The sequence below is a fragment of the Pleurodeles waltl genome, chromosome 6, assembly GCF_031143425.1.
Source record: "Pleurodeles waltl isolate 20211129_DDA chromosome 6, aPleWal1.hap1.20221129, whole genome shotgun sequence".
Classification (NCBI taxonomy): domain Eukaryota; kingdom Metazoa; phylum Chordata; class Amphibia; order Caudata; family Salamandridae; genus Pleurodeles; species Pleurodeles waltl.
In genome coordinates this window covers 884535133-884560260 of record NC_090445.1, presented here as the reverse complement: position 1 = coordinate 884560260, position 25128 = coordinate 884535133, and the positions used below count along the sequence as shown (strand labels likewise).

The 25128-nt window shown below is 42.9% G+C and overlaps 1 protein-coding gene across 8 annotated transcripts in view; it reads right to left on the bottom strand.

Moving 5' to 3' along the window:
- The window catches only part of CUTC (cutC copper transporter), a 197456-nt gene that overhangs the window by 48547 nt on the left and 123781 nt on the right, over positions 1-25128 (bottom strand). For all 8 annotated transcript variants that reach the window (XM_069239681.1, XM_069239682.1, XM_069239675.1 and 5 more), the window contains one exon: positions 15668-15877. In XM_069239681.1, the coding sequence (XP_069095782.1) occupies positions 15668-15877 (210 nt within the window). The remainder of the gene's footprint in view (positions 1-15667; positions 15878-25128) is intronic.

The window sequence follows — 25128 nt, the reverse complement described above, 5'->3', positions numbered from 1 at the left end:
TTCAATATGGAGCTTTGGCTGTACCATGAATGGCATAATGAAATAAATCCCAGCCAGCAGAACTATTAGCATAAATAAAACAGGACCTCACTAAAAAGGCAGTTACTTTCAAAGTTCAGAATTTCTGCTGTTGTATTTCCTCTTCCAAACGCTATTTCTAATTGGACATAATTACTTAAACTACCTTAAATTTCTAGTTATTTTGCTATTTTAAGTTCTAGTTAGACGATATACTCTTGATCAGATTCCACTTTCTGAGCTTACTTTTGTTCACATGTTGCTCTATGGTACTTTAACACACACGCCTAACTCAAAGGAACGATGTGCAGGTTCTGCTCTGTCGGCTCAAGCACCGTCCTTATCCAACAGAAGCAAGCACCAAACCTTTGCAGCTTCTTACTTTCACATTGCCTCCTTTTGCTACATAGTGGCTGCAGCAAGGTCACTCACAAAAAATGGGTAAGCACTCGGTTCAACATCGGCTGGGATGCAAGTACTTAGACCACAATGACAACTTAATGAAAGCTGAAGTCCTTTGGGCTTTAAGGGCAAATATTGGATGTTACCAAACCCTCATTCCAGGTAATCCTCTCCGAGAGGTTTGGCATGTTACATGTGAATCTGTGAAAGATACAAAGCTGCAAGTGGGTAATGGAATGTTTTTTTCAGTCATAAGATTCTCGCAGACTGGCAGGATTTCAGCTAGTAGGAAGCAGTAAGAATAGGTGGCCAAACAACACAGGATGGTGATGTAGATTTCCTGGACCCAAGTGAAATCAATGTGGATGCATCAGGGCATATAAATATAGCCCACTGATTATGGCGCTGTGAGGGTGGTTCTATGCGTTAAAGAAATTCGAAAAGGGGAAATACATTGTCCTGTTATCTCTCCACAGCAAATGTACGTAGTTTGTGGAGTGTTCACTTGAATGCCTTATTCCAGCGGAGCATGATCATTCTAGGCTGCATGGAGGGACAGTTTTCACACTACTTAGTTTATATACTCAAGAGTATCCTCACAACCTGAAGCATTGCAATAATACAAAGTTTTAAAATCATTGAAGTGTATAAGAGGATAACAGTAAAGCCCTCTTCTGACGCAAGGGTTACTTGTGCTGCCAAATGTAGTGACTTGGTAACGATTAACTAAGGATGGCCCATTTTTTCAGTTTTTATGGACGATCTTAATCTGACAAATTAACTACAGTGAGCCGAGCAACAGCATGTGTAGCAGTAATGCTCCATTGATGTTCTGCAATATATTCATGATCTTTCATTTTGTGACTATATTTCATTGGGTGACTTAGTTGCCAAATCTCAAGGGTTCATAATAGATGTATCTGTTAATACAGATTTTAGGGGTCATAGCCCCATGTTAGTAGCTAACCCGAAGGGCAATAATATTTTTATTGACCTTCGGTGTAGCCTCTAATTTTTGAATCATGACCAAAGGACACTTTTCACATGAATACTGGAGCGTACTGCATGTCAAATGTAGGTTTGTATGTTTCATGATTGTTTTACAACTGAAATAAACAGGAATGTAATTTTATTCCTAGTTGTCACAGCCCTTCAGCTGGAGAATTCTGTCTGAATCTTACAGAGGGTGCCAGGATCAGCACCATTGCCACTGTTGAAGAAATGATTTCAGAAGATGTGATATATGTTTGATTACTGCAAACAGGCACACTGTTATCGGAGTAAAGAAACACTGGTTATCACTAGCTCACATGGCTTGCTGCCTTTTTCGTACTAATATATTAATTGTGGCCTTTCAGCTAGACTTGGGGCTGGTACAGAATGCAGACTAGTATTTGCTGCACCTTTTACTTCCACTTGGCCTACATATTAATGACGCCCTGATGCTCCATAGAAACTGGGTCCACCAATGTTTCTGACAGAGCCAGAAGTAAGAACTTATTGTCACTAAAGAAGAGGCTTTCTTGCAGGTGAAAAGCTCTCTGTCGATTTTAACTGGAGACGCCAGGGAATCTGTACCACGTGAGGACCATTACTTGTCCTCCAGGACCTGCATTAAGGGGCCACAAAGTCTTGCGGGAAGCACTCATCATTTCTAGAAATCACCACAAGCACCTCAGTTGTTAAGTGTCACTGTCATGGACACCACAAGAGATGTGAGGCTCTGTTTAAGCAGTTACACTGGATTTACTTGGTGAGCTTGATAAGATGGAAAACAAATCAATGGGATTGAAATAACCTGAAGCTAAATCAGTTTAAAGTTAATATCCTTAAATTGCAGTCTTTATTTTCCAAACAGCTAGCGGGCATGGCACTGACCCAAATATTAGGGATAAGTGATTTGCCCTATATGAATCTCGATCTCAACATGTCCTGGTCGCACACAAGTAGAGTTGTCATAGGATGAACCTCAGTACAGGTTGGGGCACAATGCCTAAATATGCATGCTTGAATGAATAAAGGTCCAGGCATACCATATAGAATGCAACTGTTGTACAACTGCATAGCATCTATTACATGCCCATTGTCTCTACAAGGCTTGTGAATATTGCTGAACTGTCTTAAAAACCTCAATAAAAAGAGTTTGCAAAACAGAATGAATCATGATCACTTTGTGTGAACAAAGCACCGAAATCAACTGAGCTATTCTTGCTTTTAGGCAAATTCAACTTACAGGGGCCCTGGTTGTAGGACATCCTGCTCCTATATCTGTACCCTCTTATCCATGGGGTTGAATTCATCTTAATTTTCAATCCACAACTGGTAAATTTGCAGGATCTGCTTTGTTTCAGCTGGGCGACACCAAAATTAGTTTGGCATCATGTATTTGTTATAACCTACATTACACACACACACACATCTCTTTGCAGGACGTGTGCCACTTCCATAATATGCTCTCATTGCTTACAAATCCTTCAACAACACTTTCCACTCTCGTAGGTATGCCTCAGTTACAAAGCACGCTGCTGCATGAAACCACTGCCTATCATTCACTGGGGAAATGTGAGGAATTCTGGTGATGGCCATTCAAGCTCCCACAATAGGTACCTGAATAGTATTCCTGAAGAACAACCTTGAATATTTACATCAAAGATTTTACCATCCATAATCTGCAGCTGACCTGCATGTGAGATGTCAAATATGTGTGAAATTGATCAATCAGTTCATCATTTATTTACCTCACTTAGCGAATGTTACATACTTCAAATTCTGATTGATTCAGAGGGTGAAGGGAAGAAGCTCTTTACCAGTAACAATTGGTTTTCACCTCGGTCTGAAGAAGCTCCTTTGCTTTAGAGGTGATTTGTGACACTTCTCTGAAAGCCACCATGCACTGGGATACAAACTTCACAATAGAATGTGAATTTCCTCTACAAGTAGGTGTAAAAGTTAAGGTGTGAAGCAGTGTGATGTGTGTGATATGCAGTAATGTTCAAACAATATTTAATAATGTATGTTACAAAAACTCGCGTATGACGTGGTAGCCAGAGGGTTTGTGAATCTGTAGCACCACAAGCTGCAGCCCGATTCTCATATTAAAAACCTTTTTCAAAGTTCAAGCATGAGTAGCTGCCCACAAAATGCTTTGCAAAGACTGAAAAGCAGTACCCATCCCCTAAATGTGTGGATTGAGAGCATAAGTGGAAGATGCGAGAGAACATATTTTAAGAACGATTTTACTCTCTTGGACTTATTGGCATGCTTGACTATTCACACAGTCATGCTTAATGAACATGTGGCAAGTTGACCCAAGTAGCAATTTTGCAAAGGTCAGCTAAAAAATATTTCCTATAAACGCCATAGCAGAACCATTTTATTTGTGTAATGTACCAAAGGCATGCTTGGCTTTTGTGTAGCAGGTCTGAGTGTATATTACAATCCACCAGACTTTCCTTGGTTTAAAGAGTGGGGTTCCAAGGTGGGACTGTGTAAAATGCAACAAATGTGCTTTTTTTCCAAAGAGACTTTTTATGTTCTACCCAGAGTATTAGAACTACCACCGTCACAAGTGTGTAAGGTCCTTGCTGTTGCCAACCGCAGCTGCAGAAAGAATGAGGGCCAGTCAATAGACTGGTTAACAAAACTACTTTAGGCAAACCTGTGAATTGGACCCAAGGACAGCCTGGTACTTAGGAACCTGAATAATATTGCAGGACACTAGTAAGATTCCATGAAGGCACAGGTAGTAGCTCGAGTAAATTATCTATTTTAATGGGTGTATACTCCAACCATTCCAGTTATGAACGAATATCCTCATTTAGCAGTTTAACAGGTTCAAGTTTTCGGTTTCTTGGCTACTGTCATGAGGTGCAAATATCTATATTATAAGACGTCAGGTGCCAAACTGAAAGATTTAGTGACTTCGCATTTGGAAGTTTGCATGAACAGATTGGACTTGGCTGCAGCTATTTGTGAGAGTGAGTGGGTGTATCAAAAAACAGAAAGAGCCTTGCCTTGGCTGGTGTCGCACAAATGAGTGTTCTATGTGATTGTCTCATTTTGTGAGACTGAGGTTTTCCAAGTAGTCTCCATGATGAAGGGGGACAATGCCTTGAAGGAGGTTCATCCTGAAATGACTGGATGTGATGTAGTGATTCAGCACTCTGAGATTGAGGATGATTTGGAGAGTATTGTCTTTCTTTTCTAATAGGAGAGTATCAATCAATCATTAAATTTATAAAGCGCGCTATGTACCCGTTAGGGTTTCGAGGCGCTGGGGGGGGGGTAGCTGCTATCGTTCGAAGAGCCATGTCTTGAGGAGTCTCCTGAAGGTGAGGAGGTCCTGGGTCTGGCAAAGTGAGGTCGGGAGTGAGTTCCAGGTCTTGGCGGCGAGGTAGGAGAAGGATCTGCCGCCAGAGGTCTTGCACTGGATTCGGGGGACGATGGCGAGGGCAAGGTTGGCAGAGCGTAGTTGGCGTGAGGGAGCGTAGAAGTTGAGTCTGGTGTTCAGGTAGGTGGGTCCGGTGTCGTGTAGTGCCTTGTGTGCGTGGGTGAGGAGTTTAAAGGTGATCCTCTTGTCCACGGGGAGCCAGTGGAGGTCCTTCAGGTGGGGGGAGATGTGGCATCGGCGGGGTATGTCGAGGATCAGGCGGGCGGATGCGCTCTGGATGCGTTGGAGTCGTTTGATGTCTTTTGTTGGGATGCCTGTGTAGAGTGCGTTGCCGTAGTCGAGTCTGCTACTGACGAGGGCTTGGGTCACCGTCTTTCTGGTTCCTGTTGGAATCCACTTGAAGATCCTGCGGAGCATGCGGAGGGTGTTAAAACAGGACGAGGAGACTGCGTTGACCTGTTTGGACATGGTGAGAGCGGAGTCGAGGATGAAGCCGAGGTTTCGTGCGTGGCTGGCTGGGGTGGGTGGGGGACCCAGGGCGGTTGGCCACCAAGAGTCGTTCCAGGCCGAGGGGGTGCGCCGAGGATGAGGACTTCCGTCTTATCGGAGTTAAGTTTCAGGCGGCTGTTGCTCATCCACTCGGCAATGGATTTCAGTCCCTCGTGGAGGTTGGCTTTGGCGGTGAGAGGATCTTTGGTCAGGGAGAGGACGAGTTGGGTGTCGTCGGTGTAGGAGAGGATGCTGAGGTTGTGCTGGCGGGCCAGTTGTGCGAGGGGGGCCATGTAGACGTTGAACAGCGTTGGGCTTAGTGAGGAGCCTTGGGGGACGCCGCAGATGAGGTTGGTGGCTTCGGAGCGGAAGGGTGAGAGTCGGACTCTCTGGGTTCTGCCAGAGAGAAAAGAGGAGATCCAGTTGTAGAGAGTAGAGAGAGTACATCCTTTCCCTTGATGTTTGAATGGACATTCTCCATAGCTGCCGTCTGGAGTAGTGCTTGGACATCTTCCTGCAGCAGCATGCAGTGCTCTACAGTCATGCTCTATGAGTGTGGTGATATGTTGGTTGGGGTATTGTGGAATTCTAGATAGAAGCGTGGGAGATGAAGGAACGTGCCCACGGGTTCGAGGCTACATTTTGCTGTTGCTGCAAGCAGAACCGTGGTCTTTCCTCGGCAAGTGCTTGATGGGCGGGAGAATGAATGACTGGTCTCTGCTGGGAGGCAGAGTTGCCTGTCTCTTGGGCAAACCTAGCCTTTCTTTGTCTGTTACCATAAACGTCTGTTTGTTGGTATTGACCCAGATTTGACTGCTGGCCTTCCTGAAAAGACTCTGTTGTGACTGCTGTTGGGTTTGCCATGTGGGAGAAACTGTTTGATGGCTCTCTTTGTTTTTTGCCACTGAAAAACGGTTTTAGCAAGCTAGTTTTGCAGCACACCAATAGCCGCGGTTATGGCTGTACCTTTTTGCATTAGCATTGCATCAACCTAGGGACTGAAAAGCTGCTCACTGTCAAAAGGCTATGTTGTTAAACCACTGGTTCCAGGCATAAAACTCAAGAAAAGCAGTGGAGTAAAATGCTAAAGTTGATGTGCCTGGCAGTGATGCTGTTGCACCAAAGGCACAAAGAATTTTGCATTCTAAATGCCCTGTTGCTCTCTTTCAGACAGGTATTTAAGCAGCTCCTTCAACTCGTCCTACTAGACCTTCTATTATATCTGACTAGCAATCACATAGTCTAGGAAAGTGGATTATTATTTGGGATGGACAAGTGTTCACCTCAAAGGATAAGGCCATAACCTGCTAGATGTCACAAATTAAATTACGAAAAATCCTCCATGAGTGGGCCGCTGCTGCGACTGCAGCTGCCGTCGTGAAAGTGAAGCCTTGATACTTGAAGCTGTTTGGCTCACTCTAGTGCTTTACAGATTTCCTGCTACATTTTTTTTCAAGTCCCAACATAGAATGGGATTTAGTCGTTTTTGGAGGTGCTGGGAGCTTTGAGTGGGACGAAGCTGGAATTCAGTCAGATGCTGTGAAACTGCTGGTGGCTGTCAAAAGGGTGATTTTGACAGGTGTGGGCAAAAGGGTTCAAGCTGCTGCTGTCAAGTTACACAGGGTAGACCTGAAGTCATGTTTTCAATGCCACTGCAGGGGATGGCACAATAGTTGCTTCATTCCTCAAGTGTCATTTAACATTCCCTGCCATGGGTTTATTTTTGCACCATATACTTTGGCCTTACATGAAAGCTGAATGTGACAATCAGATTTTAACCCAGTTTCGACATGCTTTTTGAGGTCAGAGCACATATGCTGGGCACTGGATAGCAGTGTTCCATTGTTAACTATTACCAGCAACTTAGGGGGTGATTCTAACTCTGGCGGGCGGCGGAGTTGACGATCAGGAGAAATGCAAGAGCTTTATGCACCAGGAGAGCCGTATCACGGTTCCCAACAGCTCCATCATATAAAGAAAAGCGGGACCACCCCCAATTGCTCATCTGCCAGCAGAGGAGATGAAGGTGCGTGTGAGTTCTAGTCATGGCAAGTTCTGATTTGTGCACCCAAAATGATCACACTGAGTGTGTGATATCCAGTGTGATGGTCAACAAGAACAGATATGTCTGGGTGTTAAACTGTAATACAAGTCCTATGAATTAAGTAGGACTGCGTAATAGGTCAACTTGAACTTCAGAATTTAGGGACTAAAGGCCTGATTTAGAATTTGGCAGGGGTTTGAATAAAGGGAAGATAAAATATACTTTAATAATGTAAGCAGATGAAAGCTATTAAAAATGCTGTTTAAAACGACACAACCAATACAAGCATTTGCAATGTAATGGGTCTCGTATTTGCTTGACTTAAGAGTTCCTAGCGTTGTAAAGTCCTAACAGGACTTTTATTGCCATATAAAATTAAAAGTAATACAGTTTTACGTAAGCGAGCCGACGGCCACCATGAACGTGAAGGAGACACACAAAAGGAAACAGAAGTTCGCTCGCAGTCAACCGTTTTGGCAAAAGTGCAATTATCCATGTAACAGGGTTGATGTCATGCAAAGCGCTCGACTACTGCCCAGCGAGATCGCGCTGTGTAGCAAATAAAAAGAAAAAGTAGCCCAGAAACCATGCTGAAAACATGGAGCCTCGTATGTTTTCAGTAGTTGGCCAGTGCGCTCGAGGAGGGCTAAACATCAGAAAAGGCATGACGTATGCTGGCCTTTCACAAATGAAATCAAGCGATTTTTAAAAGACAAGCCCATGAACCAATGAAACTGATGGGCGTGCGGTGGGCGTGCTTAAAAGCCCACAAAGAGATTACAGCAGGCTAGAGCGCTTGCACGCTCAACCTTAAAAAACTAATAAAAGTAAATTTGTTAAACAAAAATGGAAATTAAGACAAATTAAAGGTCGAGGAGGCTCCTGTAATGTTTTCCATGCTCAGAAAGTCAGTAGGATCCAGGAAGGAACCTGCCTCTGCAGATGACAGATGTGGTTTGAATAGGAAACAAACATGGCCATATCCAGCCGAAGCAGCAGATGCTGAAGGTGTACCAGCCAGTGGTGCAACCACAGTTAAAGTGTCCGATCCCAAGAATCCAGGAGCCATAGCTTCTATATCAACAGGTAATAATGGCTCATATTAAACATCCAGATGCAATGGAAGCCTCATAGTACAGCACTGAAGGAGGGCTCTCAGAGGATGCACTTGCAGATCTACATCCGTAGATCCAAAGTACTGTATCATGTATCATGCGTTCATGACACAGTTAGACGTGAGGTAATACCATCACCATTTGGCCTCGAGGTGAAACATCGACTGCGGAAACAGGAAAAATTGTACCAAAATAGTAATGGCCTGGAATAACACAAGGAGTGTGCCTTCAAATATGCTTGAAACCAAAGAGTGCATAAAGGACAGTATCACTCTGAATACAGTCTGGAATGTGCTCACTAAACCAGACCCAATCACTCTGAAAAAGTGTACCACTCCCGTGGTATTTGAAGCATTAAATATTCAGTGCACAAAGTCACCAAAATGCTGCTGCAGGTTTGTGCATAATAGCAATAGACTTCAGAGTAAGACCTTGCAACTTGATGATCAAAAGTTTCTCGAGCAGAAATCAGTGCAAAGTCCTTTTGGAACAATAAGGCTTTCAATCAGCTTAACTTATCAATAATAATGTTAAAAATAGGAATGGAAGGCCACAAGGTAACTTCCTTAACCGTGTGTGTGGGGATAAATAAGACATCATTACAGCAAGTTATTACCCTGGAAACCATTACAACATATGGCACTCCCAATTTCATCCCACAACAACCTTGGTTGTTCAGGAACAAATAACTTCCATTTGAAAGTAATCTGAAGATTGGCTGACTCAAGGTGACAAGGACTTCTCTCAGATAGCACACCAAATTGCAAATGGAAACATTACATGCCCAATGTAGTATCCCCTCTTTACAAAATAATAAGTGGCTGAACGAAATTTCACCTGTTTCTTCTAAGGAAGATTTCACTTTCCCCACTCAGACACTTGTAATTGTAAGGCAAAACCTATGTTTCGTGGACAAAATTCACCCTTAAAGCATCATAACTGCCTACCTGGAAATGTTTCAAACAGGATGTAAACGGCAACCTAGAGATTGGCAATGGAATAAAACAATGTATTAAGCAAAAGGCAGATGGTGTTTCAGCTACTGTTAAAGGATTTTTTTCTAAACACTCTACGTTTCAGCACCTTAGCTTTCATTTTTAGAGAAGAGCATTGTTGAAGGTAATGTCCATTCAGCAGAAGAAAACTGTTAAGAAATCCATTCTAAATGAATAGAAAAAGCAGTGAAATGGCAAACCAAATATAGGACCATGGTGGAATCGGACATGTCTGTTTCAGCCAAAGAAAGAATGCACATACACCACGCAATGAATTATGCAATGAAGTTGAACAAAAATCAATGTTGACAAAGTAAAGTAACCAGAGGCACTCTGTGTAAAAACAGGGACCTCTTGACAAAGAAGAACTGGAAGACACCTCCAAGGGTGGTTGGTAATAAACAACCTCATTGCTAGAAGCAGCAGTTAAAAAGTGTATACTCACATCTGATGTGTATCCTGTATTAGCAACAGGAACATTCATGTTCGATGTGTATCTTGTGTTAGCAGCAGAAACACAAACAAGTGCAAGTTCAGCATCTGAAGTCCCTTGCCGGTGTAGCAATACTTGTATTACTTAATGCTTGTAGATGGATCTCCTGCAGGCTAGTGATAGGAGGCAGGGAACTACCCAGGAGCCCTTGTGGCCTACTGTGTAGGACTGGCCACATAATGAAGCTTAATCAAATCAAGGAAACAAATCTTCTGTTTCTGCAACCAGCAAGCGGTAGCAGAAATCACAGTTCTGGTACCTTGAATGCCAAGGACTGACATGGTGCTCGGTATGAAGGGCTAAACTCCTTCCTGTCCGTAACCTTCTCTCAATTTAGATCCCCAACTTTAGGAATCCAATCTAACATTGCTAGCTGCTCCTTCACTGAGTCAGTGGCAGAACATTTGGAAATTTCCTTTCAGCGTTAAGTCTTGTAGTTCCTGTAACACAGTGAAACGTTCATTGATGTCAAAAGGCGTAGCTGCTGCCACTTTGCCTAAGTTATCTAGATCTGGAACGTACATCAGGATGCCAAACAGGACCCTCATAGTTGGTCAGACCTCCTAAAGATTGTCTAGGTAGATTATTTCAAGCTCTCTGGACTTCATACAGGTGGTAAAACCAACTACGAACTAAATAGTCTAGCTGTTAAAAACTGCTTTAAGTCATGGTTCTTCCTTTCTAATATAAAATTTATCTCAGGATGATAGGGAAAGGAATAATGCACAGCAACACCCAGGATTCTGATGGTATCCCGGAAAGCCTCAGAGGGAAAAGTCGGTTCCTAGTCCGAGTGGAATGCTGCTATTGCAAATGTCCCAATAAAGACCTGCAAATCTTTAATATCAGTTTAAGCGTCAGCTGATCATCCCTGTGGCTACACAAAGAGAAATCTAGAACTTGAATTAAAGGGCAACAGTATAAATATAAAGGAATCATATAAATGCAGAATTCCACAATGGTCCAAATAGGCACTCTGAAGAGGTTTGTTTGAAACCAAGAGGGGTATCTGTGGTGAAACTTATAATCTGCTCATACAATTTAGGACATATTATTTAGTCTGCTTGCATAGACCATGCCATCAATAGCGTTTCTGTAACAAAGAAACTGTAGCCACCAAACGTGCATGGGCAGATCTTAATCCCTCATGTGCACAACTATTAATTGTAGGCTGTGGTCCTGGTTGGGTATCACTCGATCAACCACCCTGGGAACGCAAGCAAATGGAAGGTTTTAGGCACTCACCAGATAGAAATATTTTGCTGATATTTTTCAAGTAATGGAGTGCTACTACATGAAGCAGTGACACCAGCCATGATGTCGTCACCTACCCTTGTGTGTAAATTTGTAATCGCAGCCACTAAAGCAGTCTGAACCTCTGCTCTGGCAGCTTTAACTGTCAGTGAAATTTCCTGCAACATGTATTACAACATGGTGATGACTCAATGTACGAATTATATGAGCCTCTGGCAAGCAATCCTTAAGATGCACCACTTTTACCCAAATCAGTTTGTGCTTGATACTATTTCTTTAGAATCTCTGAATTCATTCAGGTGCCAAAAATGTAAATTTTAATTAAAAGACTAGACACAGTAATAGAAATCACACACTATGAGAGTGGGGAATTCAGGATACGTATTTCCCTGTCCTTGAATTAAAGCTTTCAGTTCAGCCAACTGAGCGCTGCAATCTCCTAAGGATTGCGCAAACGTTTTTTATGAATGAAATACTTCATCTTTAATGGCACAGCATACTGCAGAACATGCTGCTGAGTACTGTTGTTCAGATCCAACTTGGTGCTTAGCTGAACCATCAGAATATGTTATGTAATCGTACTGAGCGAGAAGCAAAATGTAGCATTGGAGGAATTATAATGTTTGAAAAGTAGGGTCAAAGATATAGTCGACATCAGTAGCTGATCTGGAGGAGGCCCACTGAATTCATTGTGGATGTAAGGCCTTGGTGACAGCCTTTAAGACTGGGACGGAGTTACAAAAATATGCGCTTCCGCTGAGCCAAGTCTTCCCTTTATAACTGCTGTCTGAACTCCAGCTAGTATTTTTTCTGTTGATGTCAAAGGTATTTCAGCACCAAAATATAAATGCAAGTTATATGCAATCAGCACTGTAGCACCCTTATTAAAAGTGACATATGTATAACCAGGGGACACCGCAATTATGTGGATTACCATAGTTAAATTTGTTAACACAAGTGTGTACGTGTCTAGATGCAAACATGTCAGTTTGCAGTGTTCTGAGAATCTGGAAATGTCAGGACGAATTAAGTCATACAATGGTTTAACCCACTGTGCATAGTCTGGTATGTATATTCTACTTAAGTTCAGAAAGCCTAAAAGTGATTGTAGCTTTTTTATGGTGTTTGGTTGTTGCAAAGAGCGCAAGGCTTTTGCCTCCATTAAATAACTCGTATCCCAAACAACTCTAGCTAAGTGTGTGTTGAAGTCATCATCCGTTGAGGTATATGTCATCAAAGTAGGACAGTGCTTCAGAGTCAATTTCTTGTAGAATTGACATTATTCGGGCAGAAAACAGACCTGGACTTTTGCATACCCCTGTGGGAGTCAACAGAATTTTCTCTTGACCCCTAAGGTGCTAACAGTAGTAAATCTCTGCTTTCCGGCATGATGTTTTGAAAGAAAAACCACTGGAAATGTCCAATGCTGTTTTATATTTTTTATGGACAATATTGCTCATTAAAGCTGTACTACAGGAATTTTGAATTGCAAAGGTGCTTGTATGACTGTTCAAATGTCTGTAGTCTAAGAATATACAATACAAGTTATCTGGTTTAATTACAGGAAAAAGTGGATTATTCATGGGAGCTACACAGGGCTCAATCAAGCCCGGGTACTCTAACTGTAGGAGAATCTCACTGGGGCTTTAGGTTCATGTTTTACTGGGTACTGTGGTTTCACTTGTGGACTAGAAAGTATATGTGTGACATGTTAAGGAGAATCCTTATCCAAACCTACATGATTGCAATATAAACTTGAGGCTTATGCAAGATCCAGTTCTTGGCATAAGCTTGTTTAACAAATTCAGGGACAAGAACAGAGAAGGAAGGTATAATGATATCTTCTCCTTGTGGGATTTTTCAACCAAACTCCAGGGCCAATCTACCTCAGTCAAGAGAAGGTCACATGCAATTGTTACATTTTCCCAGAATATTACTTTAATAGTACGCGATATGTCATCCTCAACTTGGATGTCCAAATCATAAAATCATAAAATCTGTCTGGAGGGCTAAACCGCTGTTCTGGTGTTTCAAATTGAATATATTCATTAGTTGCTCTCAAAAACCAAAAACTTGAAGATTCCAGCGAAATATTATGGCCTCTGCTGCACTGTCTAGCAGTGTCAATGTCCACATCTTGCTCTGAAAGAGTTTTCTCAATATGTGTGGGATATTTAGTGGAAATACCTGCCACCTCCGTTTTTAAATTGGGGTTTTTGTTGTGGAGGTTTCTCTTCTTTTTATATGATGATGTCAGATAGTGAGTCCGTTTTTGACTTCACACACTCTTTATACCTGTGCTTTTTTTTTTCTTTCTCTCTCTCTCATTGTCAGGTGAGTCCTGAAAGGAACGAGAAGGACGTGCTCCAGCCTATCAGGCTGTTTAAGTGTATCATAGTTACGCACATTTTAGCGTTTTTCAGAGAGCTCCGGTTGCAGAGATTCACCCTGTGTTTTCTGTTTCTCTTATTTTAATATTTTTGTCCCAGCACTTCTTACCAGACTCTGAAATTGGTAATATCTGATTCAGATCTGGCCGTAAGCTGAGGCCTGGCTCCCCAATTATCTCGAACTATAGATGTATAGGTGCCTGCAATAATTTTTGGTAATTTGCACTCTTGGTACACAAACAAAACCTGCGTGAGGCATTGGCCTACTGCCAGCACTGCTACTCCCCCTTGACATTATTCAAAATAACTAAGGAAACTGTGGCAGAGTTGCCAATTAATTTCATCCTCAAATCCAGGGCAGCGTCAGCCCAGTATTAATTTTTAATCTGCTTTAGCAGCAATATATGGTGTACCATGTGTTATGTTATGTACAGCAGCAAAGACTGTGCCCCAAGTTGCACAATCTTCTATAGGGTGAGCCATACTAAGTTGTAGACACTTTGTGAGAATTCTATGTTTGTCTTGGGGTCCTGTATGGGGAAACACTGCTTCAAGTTGGTTTGTTTTTTGTGCAATCTAAAACAGAATTTACTCTACTTGGTGGGAACCTTACTCATTGTTATGTTAACTAATTGCAGGCACAGCTAACTGTGGCTGTACAGTTTGAAAAATTATTGGTGAGGTAGTTGTTTTTTGTATGTATAACAAACTGTGTTAATAGACTGTAAAGTCAAATTAGACCTGGGTAAAGGGTACAGAGCTCTTCAGCGTTCAGTGGTGCTAAATTTGGGCTGGGTGTGTAGCCAGCTAGGACTGGCCAGGTTCCCCAGTCTTTGCTAAGGGGACCCAGTCTTACTTTTTGTAATGTATGTGGTAGTGTGCCTTGGAACCAATTCTGATCAGCACAGCTGATATTTATCAACAAAACCCCCACAGATGCATCAGATCTAGTATTAAACAACACATATGCTAAATAACCTCTGGACTACCCTTTGCATAACTCAATCTTTTCTTTAAAAGACAACCAGATGTATCTTGTTCCAAAAGTGGCACACAGATGCACCAAGACTTAGTCATAAGTTTGAAGCAGAGTTGCTTTTATGCAATGTGTTCATGCACAGTCCTCAAACAGCAGGACTGCATTCTCATTTCAACATTATAATATATATAATCTTTACAGTATCAGTGACATGCATAGTCCATGCCCAGCTTTTTCACACACTGGCCCTCATTCTGACCTTGGCGGGCGGCGGAGGCCGCCCGCCAAAGTCCCGCCGTCAGGTTACCGTTCCGCGGTCGAAAGACCGCGGCGGTAATTCTGACTTTCCCGCTGGGCTGGCGGGCGGTCTCCTTCAGACCGCCAGCCAGCCCAGCGGGAAAGAGGCTTCCACAATGAAGCCGGCTCGGAATCGAGCCGGCGGAGTGGAAGCTGTGCGACGGGTGCAGTTGCACCCGTCGCGTATTTCACTGTCTGCGCAGCAGACAGTGAAATACATGTAGGGGCCCTCTTACGGGGGCCCCTGCAATGCCCATGCCAGTGGCATGGGCACTGCAGGGGCCCCCAGGGGCCCCGCGACCCCCCCTACCGCCATCCGGATCTCGGCGGTCCGACCGCCGGGATCTGGATGGCGGTAGGGGGGGTCAGAATCCCCGCGGCGGTGCAGCAAGCTGCGCCGCCGCGGAGGATTCAATGGGGCCGCGGTACACTGGCGGGACCCCGCCAGTGGTGCCGGTCCGACCGCGGCTTTACCGCCGCGGTCGGAATCCCCAATGAAGCACCGCCGGCTTGTCGGCGGTGCTCCCGCGGTCCTCCGCCCTGGCGGTCAAAGACCGCCAGGGTCAGAATGAGGGCCACTGTCTTTAGCCAGCATTTCTAGGCCAAAGATTACCTAAGCCCAAAATGTAATCACAATGTCAATGCAACTCTTGCTTGGCAACTCAATGCCATACTGTCTCATTTCCACTATGTCATGTCTTATCTCTTGTCCATTGTACTTCCCCGCTTATCCACTATTTTCTAGTTTTTCCAAATATTTCAGGCATTGGGTTACCCAGCAATTACAAGAAGTGTGCTTACCAAGCAGTTCCATACAGAGCTCTGCATCTACACGTCCATCTTCAGTTAAGGCTCCAAAGACCAAACCATCAGCACCATGAATCTTTGCAAGGCGGATGTCTACCTTCATTACTTCCACCTCACGGTCTGAATACAGAAAATCCCCTCCACGTGGACGGATCATTACAAACACGGGGATCTGGACATACTGCTTGATCACCTGAAGAACACCTACCAGGATTAGAAAGCAAAAGTCAATATGTATTATCATGATGCAAATCAGATTCACTTCAGTTTTTCAAATCACAAGGTTCATTTAACCCACATAATGAAGGGCACAATACCAAATAAGATTATAGTTTGCCAGTACAAAAGCACAAAGATAAGGATCTTAGGACCTTAATTAGAGTTTGGCAGATGGGTTACTCCTTCACAAATGTAATGGATATCCCGTCCGCTTTATTACAAATGTAATATATCCTATTAAGGCAGACAGGTATCACTCATGTTTGTGACCCATACGCCAAATTGTAAATCAGGCCCTTTATAACGAAATGAGACCTACTGCATTATGAACAATCTTGTCTGCCCCCGAATGTGATGAATGTGACTCTGCTCCTGTATTCAACTTGTCTAAATTAAAGATCAGGATAAATCTGTGCTTGCTGTTCCTGGTTACTTAACAACAAAAGATGATCAAAGGGCGGGCCCGTCTTGCGCCCGTCATCGCCAGGAGGAGACTGGGCTGGGCCACCCCCCCAAAGTTTTTTTTTTTTGATACTTGGTCCTGGTATAGTGGTCTCAGTCCTTTGCTCAGTTTGTCTAGTTTTACTTGACCATGAGCTTCACTTGGCACCAAAGGGGCCAGTGGAGCAAGTCTCTATTACCTCTCGCTTCTTGGGGCTTCTTTTCTTCCTGATACCACTCGTACCTGATAGTAGAAACCAGGGCTGGGCCATTCTTTTTTTCAGACGTGTTTGAAATTATTCAGCTGGGCCATTGGATAGGCGATATGGGGAAGAGGAAGGCCAATGATGTATCAGCACTCCAGTCTCAGGTTAAAAAAACCAAGAAACGTTCTGTTGGGAAAGTGGAGGGATGTTCTACTACAAATCTACAGCAATTCAAAACAATTGATTCATTGTTTGAAGAGGTTGAGGCTATACTGAGGAGCCCTTCTGTTGCTGGCCCTTCTATACCGGATACCATTCCTCCCAAAAAGATTCCTGATCTCTTTAAGAAAAAAATACAGATGCATAGAGTAGACGTCAAGGCTGATTTACACCCCCCTCCTCACTCCCAGGGTGTAATTCCTTCACTCTTGGAGATTTCACCATCCTTGGTGGAAACAAATGGATGTTTACCTGTAGAAGGTGCACCTTACTTGAGGTGCACGTCTCCGCCTCCTATTATCATTCCTTGTTCAAATAGGTTTTCGGTTTTGTCCTCTAATTCTGTAAGTCCTGGACTTTCACAAACCTTACTTGTAGAAGGAACTGACAAAGACTCTGTGGATGGAAAGATGGGCAACAACGAAGCTTCTCAGTTGGTTATCATTTCTCAGAAATTAGATGACGTTAAGTGTCTGTTGATATCTTTGATGAACAAAATCGCTGGACTCTATGATCAAAAGTCTGGTTGTAATTGCATTGTGCCATATGAGTCTGTTCCTTCCTCTGATTTATTGATGGAAATTAAAAAACCTAGTCCTCTTACCGCAGGTGATAAATTGACATCTTCTTCTACACATAACCTCGCTAGGGGAAGTAACGGTAGTTCCCCAAGGCATGGTAGGTCTGCCTGTCAGACCATGTCTTCCACCCATGAGCGAGTTCCAAAATTAGGTGTAAACAAGTGTGGATCCATCTTTGGACGGGGGGACAAAGGTACTCCTCGCCCAAAAACTTCTCAGTTAAACCTAGGAGGAACACCCTCTGCAGCAAGTTGTTGTGTTGGTCCCCGTTCAGCCACTCACCCTGATTATTTGACACTCTTGCAGACCTGTGACCTCAAGGGAAGGTTAAGAAGGAGGAGGGAAGACGCCATTATATATTTGACTAGGGTGCCAAAGCTACCTCAGGGCAATAGAGAGTCGAGTGACTCTCTAATTAATAAAGTCATTCATTGGATACGCTCCCAGAGGAACTGTCTCTCTGTTATCCGGTCTGATATACGTGAGCCCCATAGATATAATCAGTTAGGGTTGGAATTTGATTATATTTCGATTCTTTTTAAGGATAGTAGTCTAGTTAATGATCTCCTGGCCTTTGATACACGGACAGGTTTATTACGTACAGGTAGGGAATCGAATCTTAGACTTAGTAGTCAGCCGTCTGGGGCCCCGTTATGTAGAGGATGTTGTACATATGGAACTATTGTAGCTGGGGTTATTTCTTCTTCAGATAACTCTGCAACATCTAAATCCGTGAACCCTTCCCCCTTACTTCCTGAATTAGACTGACTGATTGCCCCCTGCACAGTACTTCCTAAAATAGTAAATGATGAGTGTCAACTTACAGGGGCTCCATCTCCCGCCTCCCTATTGAGAACTAAGTCAATATCTATGCCTCCCAAAATCAATATTATATCTTGGAATGTTGCAGGAATTAAGTCAAAGTTGGATGACCCGGAATGGGTAAGCCTTGTTAATAAACAAGATATCTGTCTTTTTCAGGAAACTTGGACTGCAGAACAGTTATCCATACAAGGCTTTACAACCTATTTTTCTGCTGCCCAACCTGCCTCTGGTGGCTTTGGAAGACAGATAGGAGGGTTAATGATTTTATTGAACAATAAGCTAGAATGTGACCACTCCATGATAAAGTTTAATTCCTATGATCTGCTGGGTGTCCAACTCACATTCCGACCTGGATTCAGGATGATAGTTCTGGATACTTATGCAAGATCCGTTCCACGTGGGTCAGAATCAATTGTTCTCACCCAGCTGACGGATTATATAGAGCTTCTGGACCCTTCAGATCTTCTGATTATAGCAGGTGATTTTAATTGTTCTTTTGTGTTGGACAACACCATCAGCAATCTGACTACTGAGGAGGACGAATATTGGGGTATTCCCCAATCTAAGGAAACAGCGTTTTTGCCCGTTTCCCGCGTTGCATCTCAGTTGTCTCCCCTTTGTCTGAAATATGGCCTGAGAGAATGTAACGGCCGCACTAAATCTGATTCAGAGCGAGCCATCACTTTCAAACGAGGGCTTTCCTTTAGTACTATTGATTATATTCTGGTGGACATTAGGCTATGGTCAAGTTCACTGGACATGGAAATTTTACCTCGCTTGGATAGCGATCATAATCCTCTGTGCCTTGTACTGACCAACCATGCATTTTTAAGAGTCCAGCACATAACAATCACTAATGTCCCACTCCCTTACCTGAATCATAGACGTTCTCGGGTCTGCTGGCCAAAGGAGGAATCCAACCCGTATTTGATTGGGGAAATATATTAATCATTTTTAAAACTCTTTGCAGATTATGAGGAACAAGAAGCCTCTGATATTCCCATTACGGCTATCCACAATAAATTGGTGGATTCCCTACAGGGTATCTTCTATAGGGAAATCCCTTCCAAACCGAGACCTGCTGACACCCCTCGTAGGGATTGGTATAATCAGGATTGTGTGCGAGCAAGATCTAATTTAAACGAGGCTGTAAAAAACTCTACCCAAGTGGCTATTAAAGAGGCCCGACGTAGGTATGTTAATGCCCTGAAACAAGCCAAAAAAGACTGGGATAATGAGATATGGCAGAAGCTGCTTGCAGCAGTCAAATACAAAGATGATAGTTCCTTTTGGCGGCTGTTGACCTCTAGTTCGAAAAGGGGCAATGATTACATTGGTATGTACATACAGCCCGAAAGATGGGTGTCCTATTTTTCTGGAATTTATGCTCTGCCTGCACCGCAAGCTCTGGAGGACCCTGGATATGATGAGTGTTGGGCTGTTAACAAGACTTCAACTGAGAGCATTGTTTTTACCTTAGCCGAAACAACAGCTGCAATTAATTCTCTGAGGCCAGCCAAAGCCCCTGGTCCAGATAAGATCCCAGGGGACCTGTTTAAATCAGAACCAAAGATATGGGCATGGTACATCAATTTATTGTCTAATGCCATAGCAGCTGGTAGCCCTATTCCAGATTCTTGGCGTGGCGCAGAAATAATACAGATTCACAAAAAGGGTGATGTAGGTTCACCTGTAAACTATCGACCAATCAGCCTTATCGATATCCTTCAGAAGACGTTTGCTAAGCAAGTCTTAGATAGGCTTACCGATTGGATCCAAGACAACCAAATTTTATCCCCCTTACAGGCCGGGTTTCGGCCTAAAACTAACACCATGGACCAAGTCTTCAGGCTGTCATTACTATTTTGGAAGTATGTTACCCTATCTAAGCAAAAACTTTATGTTGCTTTTGTAGATCTAAGATCTGCATTCGATTTTGTCCCAAGAGAGAAACTATGGGGAGTATTAAACAAAATCGGTATCCCAGGAAATTTAGTCCATTTAATTCAAAGATTACATGAAAAAACATTTGCACAAGTCAGATGGGGTAAGCAGGGGGAACTCACAGACAAAATAGATATTAGGAGAGGCGTGCGCCAGGGTTGTGTTCTTGCCCCAACGCTATTTACATTGTTTATCAACGAGGTGGTGCAAGTCGTTACCAACTGCCAAAATGATGCTCCATCCTTGAACAACCATAAAATTCCAATTTTGCTATTTGCTGATGATTCCCTCCTGATCTCCAGAACTCCTATGGGTCTCCAGGTACTTGTGGATAAGTTTAGTTCATTTTGTGGTGACTATGGACTTGAACTCAACCATAGCAAAACTAAACTTATGACCCTGGGCTGTGGCCCCACTAAGAGATACTCAATTTTCTATAATGGTACCCCCCTAGGTATGGTAAACTCCATAGATTATTTGGGGGTGAGAATTAGCAACAATCTGCATTGGGGGGCCCAAATCGATAAAAGTTTAGCTCTTCTGGCACAGAGATCTGGGGCCATTTTACGCTTTCACAAGTCTACCTCTGAGAGAATGATTACTCCAACTATAAAAATTTACAGAGCAAAGGCACAGAGCGCTGCGGTCTACGGGGCAGAAATTTGGGGGTCCTCGAACACTGGCAAGCTTGCAGTGGGGGAAAACAACTTTGTAAGGTCAACTTTGGCCTGTCCTCACAGTACCCCACTGCTGCCTATGTTCTGGGACCTTGGCCTTTCACGCATCTCAGATGTAATTGCCCTACAACCATTGCTTTTCTGGGTCCGTGTATGGACCAACCCTGAGCTATCCACATACAAGGAGTATATTCAAGACATTCTAGATAGACCAAATGTACTTACCATTCCCTGGTTTAACCACATCTCAAAATGGTTTCACAGATTGGGTCTTAGTGAGTTTTGGAGTCATCCAGAAAGTATAAGGAAGGATCAGAAGAATCATTTGAAAACTGTTTACTGGATATATGTCAGGGAAAACTATCTGCTGTGCTCAACACACGGCAGATTGACTTCACAATTCTTTGATTTTAAATGGTACCCGTATCTGGAAGCATTTATGGATACAATTCTTGACCCATTAAGTAAGAGTCTATATATTCAGTTCAGATATGGTTGTCTGCCTCTTAAATCCTACGGCAGTACACGGAGTGCGACTCCAAGTCCTGATATTTGTCCGAGTTGTAATCACATTTCAGAATCTATTGTACATTTTATGTTTATATGCCCTGCTTATTTGATTGCGCGACGGAAGTGGTTACGACCTGTGTGCAGGAATATGGGGGCAAGACATTGTATTGTTGCCTTAAGGATCATGATGAGGGAAACTTCTCTCCCTCTATCCTGTGCGGTTAGCAAGTATATTGTAGCTGCTTGGCATATACGTACTAATTTTCTGGGGATAAATGATGATGAGAACTAAATTTAAAAAAAAAAAAAAAAGTGTTTTATTTGCTAAATTTTAACTACACACCTAGACTGAAATAAAACCCCATGTTTATTTTAAATGAAAGGTATTAGGGGGTCAGGTGCATTTTTAAGGAAAATAATTTTATGTGTTTTAAGGCTGAAACATATGTTTTTATTTTATTCTTATCCCTTTTTAACTTAATTCCTATTTCCTTTTTCATTCAATTGTTGGTTGTTTTGCTTTTATGGTTGAAAGTAACCGAATAAAGCTATGTGTTGAAGATCAAAGCTTTTTTATCCATGTTGCTCAGTTTTGCAATGGGCTATTGAAGTTTGTAAGAAATATATCTGCAACTGATTTTCCACAGATAGGCAAGTCATTGCTGTATTTGAAAATTCAAGCCTCACTGTTCTTTTTGTTTTTAATGCTTAAATGCTTTTGCATCCTTAGTGCTTTGGGTCATGAGTTAAAATGCAAAGCCCTTTGGTTCCGCCACTTTTCATATAGTCTGCAAATCCTTTATCAAATGTACACTTGATGAAGAAGATGAGAAGCTGACTGGAATCTGCACGACAAATAAGGTTAACAGAGGAAACAATACAAACCTCCTAAAAAAAAAAAGAAAGGAGTGACAAGATAGAAAAACAGAAGCTTAGAAGCGAGGGACATGCTTGTGTACAATAATGGTATAAAAGGGTGCAATCAGAATAGGCAGACTAAACCTTTTACACAAGGACACGACAAAAACATCTATACATAAGATCTTCTGTGTGATGAGTTGCAAGGAGAGCACACAATGAAACAACAGAATGCATCAGTGTCAGATCATGCCCAAATCTTTAAAAAGCCCCCAATCATGTGGTATCAACAAACAGAACCTTTCCAGTTAGAGCCCTCTGTGTCTTTGGTGCAGGGGAAAACTCTAATCTGTTGCAGAAATTTAGTAGCTAATGTGAAATCAGCATTTTAGGTCTTTGATGGTCAAAATCAGCGCATTTGTAACAGAAAATACCTCATGAAAGCAACCATGAAATAGCACTGACAGATACATTCAGTGCCCCAGGGTTATAGGTATACTGTGTTTGGTAGTAAGCAGGGTGGGGAGGGGTGGAAAGAGGAAGAGACCTTGCCAATATATTGATTCAGATTCATATATTGACTTTGAAGTCTGATCTGCAAGGAGCTGTAGTTGCTGTCCTCTCTATTGGTAACTATATTCTTGTCACTCCCGGAGCCTGATTTGTTCAGCAGTAGTGTCCTTGTATAATCTTTCCTCTCATCTGCAAAAGGTTAACATAGCTGTCTTGGGAACAGTTTAAAAATATGTCACAGGTAAGCAGCGGTCTTTTCTTCAGTTTCCCGCTTGTGACATGGTTAAAAAGTTACATCATGTGCTCGACCGATCTATTATGACTGGCTAACACATTTCACTGCTGTGGTGACAGTGGCAATTTCTTGAGGACCCTGAGTGCCAACGGCCTCCGCAGTTTAGGTTTACCAATTGGAGAGACTTTGGATTTTTTTTTTCTCTCAAAGTTGGGTGACATCATTAAGAGGAAATGATAAAATGCTCTGCAGTCATATGAGGAGTCCTGCTTATTGGGGGGGTTGTTAACAAAGAACTTGGTTCACTTGGGCAGGGTCTGCTAGATAAGAAGGCAAAACAATTTAGTCCTTTTGTGACAGCCCATAGGAATGTGTACCTATAGCTAAGCACTACAGGATTCATTGTGTTCACTTTTATGATGGGGCCTTTTTCTGTCAGCAAGAGGTTAGCCTGTTTCAGAGCCCCACTCATTTGGGAAGAGAGACATCCAGTGTACTGCTGTACTCTGCGATTCAAATATTAGCAAGGTATTAGCCTGTGTGGGGCTCACATGGTTTCAAAGTCACCACTGAGTTGCCCCAGGTAGTCTGTGCTCCTGCTTCTACCACTTGGGCCTCCTGCTTCTCGAACAACACTGTTCATTGATGCCTTTGTTGGTTCCATCAGAGTTTCATTGTCACTGCTTTTGACAGTGAGGCCCCAGAACGCCGGATCGATCCTGTGCAGCTTTAATGTGATTGCCCGATTCCATTGATCTCAGCTTTGTCACTTTCAGCACCTCATCAGTCTACTTCTTCAGGATTCCGTGCCATTCTTAACTCTGTGGCATCCTCCCATTCGCTGTTGGAGCAAAACTCCTCTCACTGTGAATCTGTCAGTCATCCATACTGGCGTTTGGTTGCACCGTGTGCAGTGAGCAAGATTCCTTCTCCCTCACACAGTGGATGTATCGACGCTCCTCTGGCTCCATCACTCGTTAGACCCTGAGAATGTCAGCACTGACTGTTCTCAGCTTAGAAGGCCTCACGAGCACCCTCGTCTCTTCTCAACCCGTTTCACTGTTATCTTGGTTCATCTATGTGGCAACCTCTCACCCCCACAGGATGAGCTGGGCAAGAATTTGCCGTTAACAGCGAAGGTGAGATTATAGCAGGTAGGTGGAGCTCTTGTGTTTTGTATCTAATTGACCACCTTGCCTGGCCAACCTCCTCAAATATATCCATTATCCTGTATAATCTCTGTAAGTTTTCAGTTATCACAGTCACTTTCAGTGTATTAAACTGGCTTCAATTGATTAGGGAAATTATTACAGTCTCAGTTTGAGAGGTCTTTTTTATTTACTGTGTTCTTTAAACTACCAGTTCATATTCCTCATTGTTTGAGTATAATTTGCCCCACCTGACTTCACGCTTTTGAAGAGTTGAGCATGACAAAAACTGGGAGTCTAGACAAAACATATTGAGGCACACTCCACCCAACTTAGGTATTCCTTTTAACCCCCATTCATTCGGTTTGAAGCCAGTTTTTTTTATTCTAGTTCTCCTTGCACATCATTCAAGACACACCACCACCACAAAAGATAGTTAAGCATTGTGAATGCAGCCCAAGGAGATACAGTTTGCATACTGCTTCCAGTACTCACAATTAAGTCCCCGTGTATCATGAGCATTGATGTATCTACATGTACAGACCTTTAACGAATTGAAACAGTGCTGCAATACATAAAGGTGTAAACCCAATATGGAGGCTCTGTTGGCTGGAACACGAGTGGAAGGCAAGGGCCTAATGGTTGATCCCATAAATGGTTGTGCTGAAGCACACTGCAAGTTTAATATTTAGTAAAGTAGACACTCTACTGCCTTGTCTTGGAAATTACCAAGATATGTGAGGAATCATATTTATGCACCCCTTAACCAACGTCAAGCACGAGGATTACCCTTTCAGGATAGACAGCTGCAGTAAACACGCTCCTTTTGGCCAATGCCCTAGCCTGAGCTTTAAAATGAGCTTTAAAATGAGGCGGGAGAGGTACCTGGGGGGCAGGACCACCAATAGGTAGCACACTGGAGGAATCTGTGTGGAGCTGTCTCAGCTATGGTGCGTCGAGCTCTGCTGTCCCCGCTTCTAATTCCGATTGTTTGTGGTAATACAGAGGGGATTCTGGCAGACCGCTCTCCATTCACCAGCCGGGGTTCTTTTCTCCACCTCAGTGCTTTTAAAGACATT